The sequence below is a fragment of the Eucalyptus grandis genome, chromosome 3, assembly GCF_016545825.1.
Source record: "Eucalyptus grandis isolate ANBG69807.140 chromosome 3, ASM1654582v1, whole genome shotgun sequence".
NCBI lineage: Eukaryota > Viridiplantae > Streptophyta > Magnoliopsida > Myrtales > Myrtaceae > Eucalyptus > Eucalyptus grandis.
The window spans coordinates 3,459,957-3,477,361 of record NC_052614.1 but is presented as its reverse complement, the minus strand read 5'-3'; the positions used below and the strand labels follow the sequence as shown (position 1 = coordinate 3,477,361).

Genomic DNA, 17,405 nt, shown 5'->3' with positions numbered 1-17,405 from the left:
TCCTCCAAGTTTCTCTCTCAAGCAAAAAACCTCACACTTGCCTTCTCCCGAAACCCTTTTCAATGGTTCCTCCAAGAGTCTCATCCGAAGCTGAAAAGCTCCTCCTTCTGGCTCTCGCCTTTTTCACAATCGTTACGACTTTCAGGGAGGGCCCTCAGATCACCATGGCGCAGAGCGGTAACAATAATGCCCAAACGATCCCGGTGAACGTTGGGGTGGTTCTTGATCTGGAGACGTGGGTGGGTCAGATGGGATTGAGCTGCATTAAACTTTCTCTCTCTGACTTCTATACTTCAAACCCTTCCTACAAGACTAGGCTCGTCCTCAATGTAAGAGATTCCAAACGAGATGAGGTTGCTGCTGCTGCCGCAGGTTCTCTCTCTCTCTCTCTCTCTCTCTCTCTCTCTGTGGCGTTTTGACTGGTCATAGAGGATGAAGTACTTTATGCAGCTGTTTGTGCGATTTAAGATGAATCTAATTATTGTTCATAATGAGGTGTTTGCCAATCTTATGAAATTTTCATTTTCATTTGAGAAGAATTCCCGCTTAAATTTTCAAGGACACGACAAGATAATATGTGTTCCATTCAAGGCTATATATGCATTCTCACAGCAGAGATTCTCAAAGCCCCAATTTCCAGAGCTCCCAAAAGAAACGACCAACGTTAATTTTGCACTAAACAGCTGTTTAGTGCATTTATCGTCTTCTAATAAAATCAAAGACAACAAAAAGTCGGTACTTAACATTCAATTTGATCTCTTTCACACTGGGAATGAGGAGGGTAACAATATAATCCCCCCAAGTCTTTCGGTCGTACGAGACCGGCATTTTGACGCTTAGCTTGAGAGTGGAGGGGATTCGTGGGTTTTGGTCAATCAACGCCACGCCGACTTCATAACAAGACTGGTCACTGAGAGTAACATTTGACCGTGGAACCTTTTAATTTATTGCCAGATAAAACTTCCCTCCGGAGGGGTGAAGTTTTGTGTTGTTGGGGGCGTGGTTGGGTTGTTTTCCCCTGAGTAAGTGGTTTATCCAATTGTAATAGCTTAAAAAAGATACTTCTTGTGGTTTTGGTCTTGTGGTTTAGGAGTGCAGCACCATTGAAATAGTATTATATTACGGTCGGTCAACAATTGATCTTGGGATAAATACATTGAAAATCTTAAAACTTACCATGAAATTGCAATTGAGTTATAAAACCTTCAAAAAATGTAATTAAGTTCTAAAACTCTTAAAAAGTACTATCAAATCCTAAAACTTATCAAATTAATCCAATTGAATCCTTTTGTTGTTTCGATTTGGTTACTTTTGTAACAAATTTTAAGACTTAATTACACTTTTTGAAGTTTTAAGACTTATTTATACTTTCGTAACAAGTTTTAGGACTTAATTACACTTTCGTGAACAAATCTAGGATTTTTAATGCACTTATCTCATTGATCTTGGAATTGAGAAGTCCACCATCTCTATTATCTCGTATTTCACCAATATACAAATGTACATAGATTTATGGATACAAAATTTGATCTTGATAACAACATGTGAATGGAGGATTTTTGTTTATGGTCTTGGATGGTATAGTAGGACTACTATCATCTACTATATTCTTTGAAGAATATATAGCTCTCTTATGACTCTCGTCCCACTATAAATGTAGTAATATTCTACCAAATTATGTTTGCATAGTGAATCCTATTAGAAATGATCTTGCAAACGATACATACTACGTAGTAAAATAGTCACTTAAGGGGGAAGGCTGATGGAGATAATTTCAAATTATTTTCTTTGGAAACAATATGTACATGGATATCTCTACATAATTTTACTGATTTATTTTTCCAGTTGACCCAAACATCACGGTTAACAAGATTGTCCAAGCTGAGCCAATGATTTATTTCCATGGAAGTTGTGTGTCATTAATGATGAAATAAAACAACTAAGGTTTCCAGTTCCACCAAATAATTGTTACTGCATGAAAGCAGCGGATGCCGAGAGGCTTGATATATAATAAAACTTCACATAGGTCTGACCTCACAAAATTTATACAATTGCAATATGGGGCTTGGATTCTAGAGTGGAATTTTTTGATGCCATGAAATAAAGAAATCAACTTATCTGTCCGGGCCAATTTATCCACTCTTATTTTGTTCTAAATTTACTTTCATGAAAGATTAGTTTCTGATCGGTATACAATATCATATGCCAAAGAATATCAAAGCCAACAACGAATGCCTGCAATCTGGTAAATAATTATAATCTAACTTCAAACTTCTATTTTCCTTTTTCTTAAACGTATTATTTCTATAATACCGCATAAAGTTTTAATTGGCTTCTGATCAATACCATGCCTTTTCCAATAAGAATTTCCACTATGTGCCATATTGTTATTGTTTCTCCATCTTTTTTTTCACCCTTGCAGCACTTGATCTAATAAAGAATAAGCAAGTCCAAGCCATAATAGGACCTCAAGGTTCATTGCAAGCAAACTTCATCATTCACCTTGGAAAAAAATCTCATGTGCCGATCATCTCTTTTTCTGCTACTGGTCCTTCCCTCAGTTCCATTCGGAGTCCTTACTTCATTCGAGCTGCGCAAAATGACTCATCCCAAGTGAATGCCATAAGCGCAGTCGTGCAAGCTTTTGGCTGGAGAGAAGTGGTCCTCATACACGTGGACAATGAGTTCGGAGAAGGCATCATACCTTCTCTTACGGATGCTTTGGAAGAGGTCGACACGCGAGTGTCTTATAGGAGCCTCATTCCTCCTTCGGCCACGGACAGTCAAATCCTGCGGGAACTCAACAAGTTAATGACGATGCAAGCGAGGGTCTTCATAATGCACACGTTACCGACCCTCGGATCTCGGCTATTTGTCATAGCAAAAGAGGTGGAAATGATGACCGATGGTTATGTTTGGATCTTGACTAATGGAATCACTGACCAATTGAGTTCTGTGGATTCATCTGTCGTCACTAGTTCGATGCAAGGAGTATTGGGCATCAACACTTACATCCCGAACACACCAAACCTGAACATCTTCACGGCCCGATGGAAGATGAAATTCCAACGAGACAATCCATCCGTCCTTAATCCTACGTTGAACATTTTTGGATACTGGGCTTATGACGCTGCTCAGGCTCTGGCAATGGCTGTCGAGGAAATGGGCGTGGCTAATTTTACCTTCCAGATGTTTAATGCTTCAATAGATACAACAGATCTCGACATTATTGGGGTCTCTAAAAGAGGTCCGAAACTTCTCCAAGAACTAGCCAATACGACATTCACGGGCCTAACTGGAAATTTTAGACTCGTTCATGGGCAGCTCGAGCGGTCAACATTCCAGATTGTTAATATCAATGGAAATGCAGCAAGAGGGATTGGGTTTTGGACGCAAGAAAATGGGCTGCGAAGAGATTTGTATTCATTAAGCAAAAGTGAATATTCCACTTTGAAGAGTAATCTCAGATCGATAATATGGCCAGGAGATTCCACCTCTAGTCCTACGGGATGGGACATTCCCACAAATGGGAAGAGGCTGAAATTTTTAGTCCCTATGAAGGATGGTTTCCATCAATTCGTGCGGGTGAATTATGATCGTAGCACAAATATATCCAAAGTCACTGGATACTGTATCGACATCTTTGAAGCCATGATAGAAAAATTGCCTTATAGCGTGGCTTATGACCTTATTCCGTTTGCCTTTTCCAATGGAAGTAGCGCGGGCAGTTATGACGACATGATCGATCAAGTATATTACCAGGTGAGCAAGTGCTTGATTTTGTTGGAATACTTGCTGAAACTTACTATGCTAGCATGTCGTTGACAAAGAAACATTCCCATTTTTTTTGTTGGAATAGAATTACGATGGAATCATGGGTGATATAACAATCACTGCAAAAAGATCACTATACGTCGACTTCACTGCACCATATACCGAACCGGGGGTTGCAATGCTTGTGCCATACAAGGACAGCAAGGGCAAGAATGCTTGGGTTTTCTTGAAGCCACTCACTTGGGACCTTTGGTTAACAACCGGATGCTTCTTTGTGTTTATAGCATTCGTCGTGTGGATTCTTGAACACCAAATTAATGAAGATTTCAGGGTGCGGCCAAAGATCAAGTTGGCACGAGCTTTTGGTTCTCATTTTCAATTATGGTCTTTGCACAAAGTAATCATCCTTCACTTTAAAAATCAATTGAACATTGTAATTTACATATTGTTCTTGGATAATTTAGGTGCTTTCCTTAATTTGGATTGCAGGGGAGAGAGTATTAAGCAACCTAGCCAGATTTGTTGTGATCGTGTGGGTTTTCGTGGTACTTATACTAACGCAATGTTATACGGCAAGCTTGAGCTCTCTTTTGGTGGTGCAAAATCTTCAACCAACTGCGAGTGATGTGGATAAGCTCCTTAAGAGTGGAAAAAATGTGGGTTACTTGGAAAACTCTTGCGTTTATGGAATGCTAAAGCAAATGAAGTTCGTTGATTCCAGACTTATATCTTATAAGTCCTCTGAAGAATGCAATGTACTTCTTTCCAAGGGAAGTGAAAAGGGCGGGATTGCGGCAGCATTCGATGAAGTCCCCTACATTAAACTTGCTGTTTCTCAATATTGCGAAAGATATACCATGATCCCAACATTAAGAAGTGCTGGATTTGGCTTTGTAAGTCCTCAATCTCTTAGCCCGAAAAGAAAACCCTCAAAATTTCCTATTACTATGATTATTATTTATTTTTTGTTTGAAAACTCTCATGTCTTGCCTTTCGTTTACAGGTTTTCCCCAAAGGGTCTCCGCTAGTACATGATATTTCCCAAGTAATCCTTCAAGATACTGAAGCGCTTAAAATGACGGAAATCGAAAATAAATGGTTTCCACCGAAATTCGACTGCCTGGATTCTTCCAACAGCTTGGGTCTTGACAATTTTTGGGGCCTATTCTTGATTGCTGGAGCTGCTGCAGTTTTAGCTCTCCTCATCTTCATGGTCATGTTCGTCAAAAGAAACTGGCATGTCGTTGCAAGTCCTTCAGGTTCATTACGGGAGAAATTTTTTACATTGGGAAGAAGATTTTTCGAAAGAGACCTCAACTCCCATACTTCTGAGAAAGCCAGATTTAGAGATAGAAATACGGATGATGGCGACAATGAGATTGCAGCTGTTGAAACTTTGGAAAACACTAACTTCCTTCTGAGTTTGTCAAGAGATTTCAGCCAAAACAATGATGGTATAAACAATGAGCAAGGCACGCCGTCTATAGAACAAGGACTTTCTAATCATGTAGACGAAGGGTGCCCCAACGAGTGACAAACATCGATTTTACAAATGTAAGAGGTACATGCCTCTGACAACTTTAGATATTAAACTTTAAATTTTTACTTGTTGAACTTTTTACTTCTAGACGATAATAATTTCCCCCTCATTCTCTTCTCATGTAAGCACTACTATTGCTACTGCTTATCGTCTAATCACAGACAATGTAATGAAAGATAGATGCTTCTCAAAGCATTTTTCAGAGGACATTACATGCATGTATTAGCTTCTCTTATTCTATAATGTCTTAGCAATGAAAGTATTTATTTTTATTTCAACAACTTGCTCAAAATGTGTTAATTTAGTAACAAAAGATGACTTCTTGAAAATATCTAACATGTATAATGAGAAAGTTCGGTAGAATAGGCTTCAATGGCTGAAGACCTGTCAAAATCCTATGTTTTCCTCTTTTATATAAAGAAACATGATCAATTGACCCAATGACATGTAAAGTGCTCCTAAGTATTCACTTTATTATTTAACCATTCTATTTAACTAAAGGAATCCATTAACATCTGAATTTGGTCTAATTAGAGCCAACTCAATTCGGCCCATCACTCTCCAGCCCATCCAAAAAACCAGTCCAATTTGATCATCCTCCACCCAGGAGCCCAAGTCCATCAAACGCTTGACCTTGGCTCACGGCCTATGAGATGGCCCTCTATTCCTTAAAGCCGGTTCTCTCTCTTGATGAAGGTTCAAGTTCTGTTGGAACGTGGTTTATACTCCCTATTGATAGATATAGTTGTTTATTGCATATAAATATTAGAGAGCGACCTCAATCCCTGAATAAAAATATTAAATTAAATTACATAATATATAATTTTTGGAGCATTCATCATATAATTTAGTTAATGCATTTACATTGGACTGGCAGCAGAAGGATTCTAGTGAATAGTTCTAAGCTTAATTGAGTTAATTAGACTAAACATATAAAAAAAAATTCAAGTTCAGCCCATTATCTTTTAAGTGACCGCGGATTGGTCGCATCAGTGCATATTTGTTATTATTATTTAAAAAAAAAAGATTTTTGATGGAAGCGTGTGCTTGAGAAAGAAGCATCAAACATGGGGATATTTTTGCTTTAAAACAAGAAATAAAGCAAAAATGAAATAAAGCAAATATGAATGACCAAATATTTGGATTAACATGAGAAGCAAGAATTTAAAATCGGAACAAGATAAAAAGAAGTATTGTGCATATATGGTCCATTCACGGCAAGATCTAAAGGAAGAATGGGGCAAAGCAATGTTCTGTCCAGAGGAAAAATAGTCAAAGATGCACAATCACCACAAAGTAGACTTGTTTGAAATGGGTGAGTTGGGTCGGATTTTGGTCCGATCATAAATGATCCCACCAAATCAATCAATTTAACTCGTTTATGGCCCATTTATCGTAGTGCAAAATTCTTAACCCATATCCAACCCATTTTACTAAATCCAGGAAAGTTTCTTTCTTATGATTTTAGAAAAAAAATGATATTGCATAACACTTTCATGCAATACAAATCTAGTTGACAATTTTATGTCAAATGAGGGACTATCAATTCGAAAGGGCTTTCTACTCACTTTCATGGAAAATGCTATTTTATCCTAACCATTAATGTAGGATTTACGAGAATCACATCATCTCACTGTCATCATGTCGACAAGAGTCTGAGTATTCTCGTAAGTGGTATGATTTTACCAATCTGAGAGGTCTTTGTTGGGATGGTAATATAGGCTTGGTTAGCGGCTTGACAAAGGGGACTATCAAGGCCAATGCTTATAAAAACGCCGTACGATCATCTCTGGGTTTATAAGTCAAGAACCCTATAGAAATGAAAAAGAAATAATCTTACTCGTACTTCTTGAGTGATGCTTATAAACATATGAATTTCTACGTTAATTCAAATGCCTTAAAGGGACACAATGTAGACTCGGCTTATGGGTTGAGAAACTAAGGGATTCAAAAATGTGCAAAAGAGTGAGAGTTGGTGATTATCTCGGCATTGTCACAATCAAGATCATGAAACAACTAATATACATTTTTTAAGGAATAACTGTGCAAACACTATATCATGGCACCGTGAGAATATGGACACAAAACTTTAGGAAGTAAGGGAACATATAGGCAATCGCTTGGAAGCAGTTATGGCACAACTACTAGAAATACTATCGTCCATCTACTAAAGGCTCATTGTACAAATTAAACAAATTTGATATCTTTTAATATCTTTACTTTACCCGCTAAACTTTTATTTTTCAGATTCGCATTATCAATGAAATTCCAACATGTATCTTTATCTCGACATACTCAGGCTTTCTTGTCAATTAAGTTTTGGCAGAGTTTGTTTATATTTGGTTCGCTTGTAATGGTTGTACTTTCCGAACCTTGATTCTCTTATTTGCTTGGATATTTCATATCCGGAGTCAACACAGAACTTGTTTTCCTCTTATAAAACTAAAAAACGACTTTCAATAAAGCCTATTTCATTTGTGGGAGAAATTCCAGCAAAATAGTTGCTCTAACTTGTATTCTAATTATTAATTTATAAATCACCTTACAATGTGGACGGGATACTGAAAGACTGTTCTTTCAACTTTTTTTTTTTTTTACCTATCTGACTTCCGATTGGATTTGAACCTTGAAAATCTTGTCAAAATGGGAAAACGGTAACTATTTTTCTAGGTTACATCAAATTAATTTTGTCGCTTTTGATCTTACTTCATCGGCCGTTGTGAGACTAAAGAAGACCCACTTGAAAAAGAAATTTGATTTCGCATTGGAAAGTGCACAATGCAATCACTTCAGAGAATTATTGAGTAACTTTCTTCGAACGGCGTTGAATCCTATCCCAGAATTATCAACTAAATTGCTCAATTATTAATTCTTGGTAAGCTTCCTCCATCGAGGGAACCTACCGTCCAGCCAATCAATCATTCAGCAGCCGATTAGAACTATGATGTCTTTGTTATGAACAAAGTCACATCATTTACCAAGACGCCTTATCGAACCCATCGACCATTTTTTGGAATTTTACTGATTTTTTGGATTGGACAGAACTAACTACGACGACGGAGGGCCATTCAAACTCTCCCGGATTTCTATCCATCTCTCTATGAAAAAGGTGGTTCGGATTGGCGATGGCCGCAGTGGTGACTCGAGTGGACGATGGTGGAGATGACGGCATTGAGGGGTGGTGGAGATGGCGGTGATGTGTGGTGGTGTATGGTGGTGTACGGTGGTGTGGGCGGTGGTGATGGGGTGATGGGGGTGACGTAGGTGATGGTGGTGGGGATGGGTTTGATGGTAGTGGAAAGAAAATGAGGGAGTTTGAGGAAAAAGGAAAACTAAAGGAGGAGGGGGAGAAAGGCGTGAGGGAAGGAGGTGGAATGAAGTGGAGGTGGAGAAGGAGAGAAGGGAGGATGGGCGGTCTGCAGAGGGAGGAGACGCGAGTGGAAGGGGGACAAAAGAGAGAGAAGAGAAGAAAAAGAAAGAAAGAAAATACAAAAGATTTCTCGAGATAGTCCTCAAAATCTCATCATACTCTTCACTCACACTTCCTTAAAACCCTCTTGTATTATATCCGCACTTTTCTTTTTATTTTTAATTTCATAAAAACAATCTTTTTAGTCCAAAAATTTCAATTTTGCCTCTTGATCCGATTTTTTTTTCCGGTCTCCAATTTTTGTCCGATAATTCCTTTTTCTGAAAATTTTGAACTCGCCAATAATTTGACGGACGATGAGACGATATCTAATAATTTAATCTCGAAATTCTCAAAAGTTTGGTACCCAAAATTGAATTAAATTTTCATGATTAAAAATCAATCGAACGCGATTTTAATACGACCTAATTTATCTAGTGGCTTTTAAGTTTTAAGGGTTCTCGCACGGTTGACCCGTGGTCGATAATTTTCAATCAACATTTGTACCTCTTCGAATCATGGATGACCCTTGGTTGTAATGTAATCACGTACCTTGAATATAAGATCAATAGAAAATTGGTTTATCGTCGTTCGACGCGAGTATTGTAATCATGTAGAATTACCCACGAATCGACTACGTAGTTTTGTCGAATCGATTTATATACGTTTCGTAATTGACTTATAACAGTGTAGTATTGACCTCTGTTAATCCTTATGGTTGAGCAATCGATTTCTGATTGAATTCTCTGATCTTTCACATTTTACCCATTTACAGTATTATCCAATAGATTAGTTAACTTGAGTGATTAGGTCAAAGTAAAGTAACTATAAGTGTATCAACGAAATAATCATTTTATATATTTTGAAATAGGGATCAAATTTCGGGATATCGCACAATCCCTGTCATGTTACTTGCATCATTGGATTGGAAATGAAAATATTTCTTTTATCTTTTATGATAACTTGATAACGAGACCCAAAACAGAATTTTAAAAGCTTATTGACTTGTGTCTACTATAAAATACACTAGTATGATTCCTGGCTTTTCCTGTATAAGAAAAAACCAATCAACCAATTTGTTATCTAAGTACGCAACTAATTTTACATCTATAGATTTCTTAGCCCACACAAAAGAGAAAACCCCACATAGTTTCGTTTTCTTAGAGGGGAAACCAGAGCTAATAGCGCATGATGTCATTGATTAGGAAGCACCGACACTTTTCAGAAACCTTCGTATCATGTCGGACACTTCGACACATGTCCGACTTTCTCTAACACTCTCTAATACTCGGTCAACAAGTATCAAAAATCCGACACCTAATTAACTCTCCCAACACTCTTCAACACTCAACTTTGGAAATTTTAAAAAATTTCAATAAATGAGGACCAAAATGTAAATATGTAAAAAAAAAAGAAATAATAAAAATAACAAAATGGGAAAGAAGAAAAACTTAATCTTCTCTTCTCTTCGACTCTCACCTCCTGTGACACACAATTTAACTCACCAGTTTATTTTTTCCCTTCTTTTCCGACACACTCGAACATGCAAGTCCATGATGTGGATTGCTTGCTTCTTTTTTTTTTTTTTGGATTATTGAAATGAAATTTAATTTGTCAAATTGAAACAATAAATGATACTAACAAAGTATTGATTAATATTTTTAGTGTAAATTCATTCTATGCTTATTATTATTTTTTTTTTTTTTTTTTTTTTTTTATTTGTGAACTTGAATTAAATTATTTGATAAAAATGATAATTATAAAACGTGTCCCAACGTTTCAAAATTCTCCATTTTTGGAAAATTAATGTATCGACGTATCGTGTCGTGTCGCGTGTCATGTATTGGTGTCGGTGCTACTTAGGTCACCAAGAAGGTTGCAAAAGGACAATTGCAATCCTTTTTCAAATCCGCGTAAGGAAAAGGTTCCTTGCATTCTTTCAAAGCCGCGTGAAGAAGAATTTATTCTGGCATTTTGTCGGGGGTACAAAGGCAAAATCTCATCCAAGAATAGACTGAGATGGGGAGAAAATTTGAATTTATGTGTTGGCTTCCCATTTCACCATCCTCGTATTGCTTTCGCATTACAAATTAGTTATGGGGCCCGTCCACGTGAGCAACCTTTGAATGGGATTTCCATGCTTTTCCCCATTATAAATACATCGTCGTCGTCGTCGTATCTTCCAAGTCTCTCTCATGCAAAAAACGCACACTTTGCCTTATCCCGAAACCCTTTTCAATGGTTCCTCCAAGAGTCTCGTCCGATGCTGAAAAGCTCCTCCTTTTGGCTCTCGCCTTTTTCACAATCGTTACGACTTTCAGGGAGGGCCCTCAGATCACCATGGCGCAGAGCGGTAACAATAATGCCCAAACGATCCTGGTGAACGTTGGGGTGGTTCTTGATCTGGAGACGTGGGTGGGTCGGATGGGATTGAGCTGCATTAACCTTTCTCTCTCTGACTTCTATACTTCAAACCCTTCCTACAAGACTAGGCTCGTCCTTAATGTAAGAGATTCCAAACGAGATGGGTTTGCTGCTGCTGCCACAGGTTCTCTCTCTCTCTCTCTCTCTCTCTCTCTCTCTCTCTCTCTCTCTCTCTGGCGTTTTGACTGGTCATAGAGGATGAAGTACTTTATGCAGCTGTTAGTGCGATTTAAGATGAATCTAATTATTGTTCATAATGAGGTGTTTGCCAATGTTATGAAATTTTCATTTTCATTTGAGAAGAATTCCCGGTTAAATTTTCAAGGACACGACAAAATAATGTGTGATCCATTCAAAGCTATATGCATTCTCACAGCAGAGATTCTCAAGCCCCAATTTCCAGAGCTCCCAGAAGAAACGACCAACGTTAATTTTGCACTAAACAGCTGTTTAGTGCATTATCTCCAAGGGGGCTTTGATCATTGTGAAAAAGAAGTCGTTATCATCTTCTAATAAAATCAAAGACGAACAAAAAGTCGGTCCTAGACATTCAATTTGATCTATTTCACACTGGGAACGAGGAGGGTAACAATATAATCCCCCAGGTCTTTTCGTCGTACGAGACCGTAGGGGTGTGCAATAGAATCGGGACTCACCCGGACCGCCCGGAACCGGTGGTTCTCGAGGGAACCGGTCTGGTTCTTAGTTCCATGGGCGGATCCGTCCACCCGCCCATCCGAACCGGACCGATTATATTAAAATAATATATTAATTTTTAATACTAAAAAATAAAATTACAAATTAACAAACCCAAATCAAATAATTAAAAATAATAATTAAAGTGGGAAAAAAAGTCCAAAGTGCACCAAATGGAGAGGCGTTGATCTCCAGTCAAACCAAATGGAGAGGCATTGAAGCTAAAAAGTCCAAACCGCACCTTGACAAAACGTCGAGCAATTGGTGGGCAAAAAGCAAGCACGTGAAGAAGTAGGGCTGCAGGAGGAGGAGAAGAAGAATAGGCCAGGCGGTGAAGAACCAACAATTTTGGTTGAAAACCAAAGTTGTTTCCCGTCAAGATTGGAGCTTTCGAGAAAATAATATTATTATTATTGTGAGACTGGTTCCATGGATCCACTCGGGAACCAAACCAGACCGGCGGTCTGGTTCTTAGGTGGATCCATGCAACTAATAGGTGGATCTTAGTTCCAATTTTTCGGAACTGATCCTTAACGGATGGTTCCTAGTTCTAGGTCAGGAACTGCCCACCCGGACCATGCACACCCCTACGAGACCGGCATTTTGACGCTTAGCTTGAGAGTGGAAGGGATTCGTGGGTTTTGGTCAATCAACGCCACGTGGACTTCATAACAACACTGGTCATTAAGAGTAACATTTGACCGCGGAACCTCTTAATTTATTGCCAGATAAAACTTCCCTCCGGAGGGTGGAGTTTTGTGTTGTTGGGGGCGTGGTTGGGTTGTTTTTCCCTAAGGGGTGGTTTATCCAATTGTAATAGCTTAAAAGAGATACTTCTTGTGGTTTTGGTCTTTGTGGTTTGAAGAGTGCGGCACCATTGAAATAGTATTGTATTACGGTCGGTCAACAATTAATCATGGGATAAATGTATTGAAAATCTTAAAACTTATCATGAAATTATAATTAAGTTATAAAACCTTCAAAAAATGTAATTAAATCCTAAAATTTTTAAAAAGCGCTATCAAATTATAAAACTTATCAAATTGATCTAATTGAATCCTTTTTGTTATTTGGATTTCAATCACACTTTCGTAACAACTTTTAGGACTTATTACACTTTTTGAAGTTTTAAGACTCAATTATATTTTCGTAATAAGTTTTAGAACTCAATTACACATTCGTAAAAATATCTAAGATTTTTAATGCACTTATCTCATTGATCTTAGAATTGAGAAGTCCACCATCTCTATTATCTTGTATTTCACCAATATACAAATGTACATAGATTTATGGATACAAAATTGGATCTTGATAACAACGTGTGAATGGAGGATTTTTGTTTATGGTCTTGGATGGTATAGTAGGACTACTATCATCTATTCTATTCTTTGAAGAATATATAGCTCTCTTAGGACTCTCGTTCCACTATAAATGTAGTACTACCAAACTATGTCTGCATAGTGAATCCTGTTAGAAATGATCTTGCAAACGATACTTACTACGTAGAAAATAGCCACTTCAGGGGGAAGGCTGATGGAGATCATTTCAAATTATTTTCTTTGGAAAAATATGTATATGGTGCATATCTCTACATAATTTTACTGATTTATTTTTCCAGTTGACCCAAACATCATGGTTAACAAGATTGTTCGAGCTGAGCCAATGATTTATTTCCAAGGAAGTTGTGCGTCATTAATGAGGAAATAAAACAACTAAGGTTTCCAGTTCCACCAAATAATTGTTAATGCATGAAAGCAACGGATGCCGAGAGGCTTGATATATAATAAAACTTCACATAGGTCTGACCTCACAAAATTCATACAATTGCAATATGGGGCTTGGATTCTAGAGTGGAATTTTTTGATGCCATGAAATAAAGAAATCAACTTATCTGTCTGGGCCAATTTATCCACTCTTATTTTGTTCTAAATTTACTTTCATGAAAGATTAGTTTCTGATCGGTATGCAATATCATATGCCAAAGAATATCAAAGCCAACAACGAAAGCCTACAATCTGGTAAATAATTATAATCCAACTTCAAACTTCTATTTTACTTTTTTCTTAAACGTTATATTTCTATAATACCGCATAAAGTTTTAATTGGCTTTTGATCAATACCATGCCTTTTACAATAAGAATTTCCATTATGTGTCATATTGTTATTGTTTCTCCATCTTTTTTCACCCTTGCAGCACTTGATCTAATAAAGAATAAGCAAGTCCAAGCCATAATAGGACCTCAAGGTTCATCGCAAGAAAACTTCATCATTTACCTTGGAAACAAATCTCATGTGCCGATCATCTCTTTTTCTGCTACTGGTCCTTCCCTCAGTTCCATTCGGAGTCCTTACTTCATTCGAGCTGCGCAAAATGACTCATCCCAAGTGAATGCCATAAGCGCAGTCGTGCAAGCTTTTGGCTGAGAGAAGTGGCCCTCATATACGTGGACAATGAGTTCGGAGAAGGCATCATACCTTCTCTTACGGATGCTTTGGAAGAGGTCGACACACGAGTGTCTTATAGGAGCCTCATCCCTCCTTTGGCCACGGACAGTCAAATCCTGGAGGAACTCTACAAGTTAATGATGATGCAAGCGAGGGTCTTCATAATGCACATGTTACCTACCCTCGGATCTCGGCTATTTTTCAAAGAAAAAGAGGTGGGAATGATGAGTGAAGGTTATGTGTGGATCTTGACTAATGGAATGGCTGACCAATTGAGTTCTGTGGATTCATCTGTTGTCACTAGTTCGATGCAAGGAGCATTGGGCATCAACACTTACATCCCGAACACACCAAACCTGAACAACTTCATGGTCCGATGGAAGATGAAATTCCAACAAGACAATCCATCCATCCTTAATCCTACGTTGAACATTTTCGGATACTGGGCTTATGACGCTGCTCAGGCTCTGGCAATGGCTGTCGAGGAAATGGGCGTGGCTAATTTTACCTTCCAGATGTTTAATGCTTCAATAGATACAACAGATCTCGACATTATTGGGGTCTCTAAAAGTGGTCCGAAACTGGGCTGCTAACATATTTGTATTCATTCAGCAATGGACATGCAGCAAGAGGGATTGGATTTTGGACGCAAGAAAATGGGCTGCTAAGATATTTGTATTCATTCAGCAAAAGTAAATATTCCACTTCAAAGAGTAATCTTGGATCGATAATATGGCCAGGAGATTCCACCTCTATTCCTAAGGGATGGGACATTCCCACAAATGGGAAGAGGCTGAAAATTTTAGTCCTTGTGAAGGACGGTTTCAATCAATTTGTGCAGGTGATTCCTGATCGTAGCACAAATAAATCCAAAGTCACTGGATACTGTATCGACATCTTTCAAGCCATGATAGATAAATTGCCTTATGTTGTGGCTTATGACCTTATTCCTTTTGCCTTTTCCAATGGAAGTAGCATGGGCAGTTACGACGACATGATCGATCAAGTATTTTACCAGGTGAGCAAGTGCTTGATTTTGTTGGAATACTTGCTGAAACTTACTATGCTAGCATGTCGTTGACAAAGAAACTTTCCCTTTTTTTTTTTGTTGGAATAGAATTACGATGGAATCATGGGTGATATGACAATCACTGCAAACAGATCACTATACGTGGACTTCACGACACCATACACCGAACCGGGGGTCGCAATGCTTGTGCCATACAAGGACAGCAAGGGCAAGAATGCTTGGGTTTTCTTGAAGCCACTCACTTGGGACCTTTGGTTAACAACCGGATGCTTCTTTGTGTTTATAGCATTCGTCGTGTGGATTCTTGAACACCAAATTAATGAAGATTTCCAGGGTTCGGCCGGGCATCAAGTTGGCACGAGCTTTTGGTTCTCATTTTCAATCATGGTCTTTGCACAAAGTAATCACCCTTCACTTTAAAAAATCAATTGAACATTGTAATTTACATATTGTTCTTGGATAATTTAGGTGCTTTCCCTCAATTTGGATTGCAGGGGAGAGAGTATTAAGCAACCTAGCCAGATTTGTTGTGATCGTGTGGGTTTTCGTGGTACTTATACTAACGCAATGTTATACGGCAAGCTTGAGCTCTCTTTTGGTGGTGCAAAATCTTCAACCTACTGTGGTTGATGTGGATAAGCTCCTTAAGAGTGGAGAAAATGTGGGTTACTTGGAAAACTCTTTTGTTTATGGAATGCTAAAGCAAATGAAGTTCAATGATTCCAGACTTATATCTTATAAGTCCTCTGAAGAATGCGATGTGCTTCTTTCCAAGGGAAGTCAAAAGGGCGGGATTGCAGCAGCATTCGATGAAGTCCCCTACATTAAACTTGCCGTTTCTCAATATTGCTAAAGATATACCATGATCCCGACATTAAGAAGTGCTGGATTTGGCTTTGTGAGTCCTCAATCTCTTAGCTCCGAAAAGAAAACCCTCAAAATCTCCTATTACTAGGATTATTATTTATTTTTTTGTTTGAAAACTCTCATGTCTTGCCTTTCGTTTGCAGGTTTTCCCCAAAGGGTCTCCGCTAGTACCTGATATTTCCCGAGTAATCCTTAATGATACTGAAGTGCTTAAAATAATGGAAATCGAAAATACATGGTTTCCATCGAAATCCAACTGCCTGGATTCTTCCAACAGCTTGGGTCTTGACAGTTTTTGGGGCCTATTCTTGATTCTTTGGAGCTACTGCAGTCTTAGCTCTCCTCATCTTCATGGTCATGTTCGTCAAAAGAAATTGGCATGTCGTTGCAAGTCCTTCAGGTTCATTACGGGAGAAATTTGTTACATTGGGAAGAAGATTTTACGAAAGAGACCTCAACTCTCGTACTTTTGAGAAAGCCAGATTTAGAGATAGAAATACGGATGATGGCGACAATGAGATTGCAGCCGTTGAAACTTTGGAAAACACTACCTTCTCTGAGGCTGTCAAGAGATATCGGCCAAAACAATGATGATATAAACAATGAGCAAGGCACGCCGTCTGCAGAACAAGGACTTTCTAATCATGTAGACAAAGGGTGCCCCGACGAGTGACAAACATCGATTTTACAAATGTAAGTGTAGAGAGGTACGTGCCTCAACAACTTTAGATATTAAACTTTAAATTTTTTTACTTGTTGAACTTTGTACTTCTAGACGATAATAATTTCACCCTCATTCTCTTCTCATGTAAGCACTATTATTGCTACTGCTTATCGTTTAATCACAAACAATGTAACGAAAGATAGATGCTTCTCAAAGCATTTTCCAGAGGACATTACATGCATGTATTAGCTTCTCTTATCCTTTAATGTCTTAGCAATGAAAGTATTTATTGTTATTTCAACAACTAGCCCAAAGTGTGTTAATTTAGTAACAAAAGATGACTTCCTAAAAATATCTAACATGTATAATGAGAAAGTTCAATAGAATAGGTTTCAATGGTTGAAGAACCTGTCAAAATCCTATGTTTTCCTCTTTTATATAAAGGGACATGATCAATTGATCCAATGACATGTAAAGTGCTCCTAAGTATTCACTTTATTATTTAACCATTCTATTTAACTAAAGGAATCCATTAACATCTGAATTTGGTCTAATT

At 38.0% G+C, this 17,405-nt stretch overlaps 1 protein-coding gene across 1 annotated transcript; it reads left to right on the top strand.

Annotated features, from left to right (window-relative positions):
- On the top strand, positions 1-16,858 carry LOC104438861 (glutamate receptor 2.1). The gene is given in 7 exon segments (XM_039308723.1): positions 1-372; positions 2,423-3,762; positions 3,860-4,115; positions 4,118-4,171; positions 4,264-4,667; positions 16,329-16,544; positions 16,664-16,858. Coding segments are annotated over 7 exon segments (2,775 nt in total). The 5' UTR covers positions 1-62.
- Positions 16,859-17,405: the final 547 nt, after the last annotated feature.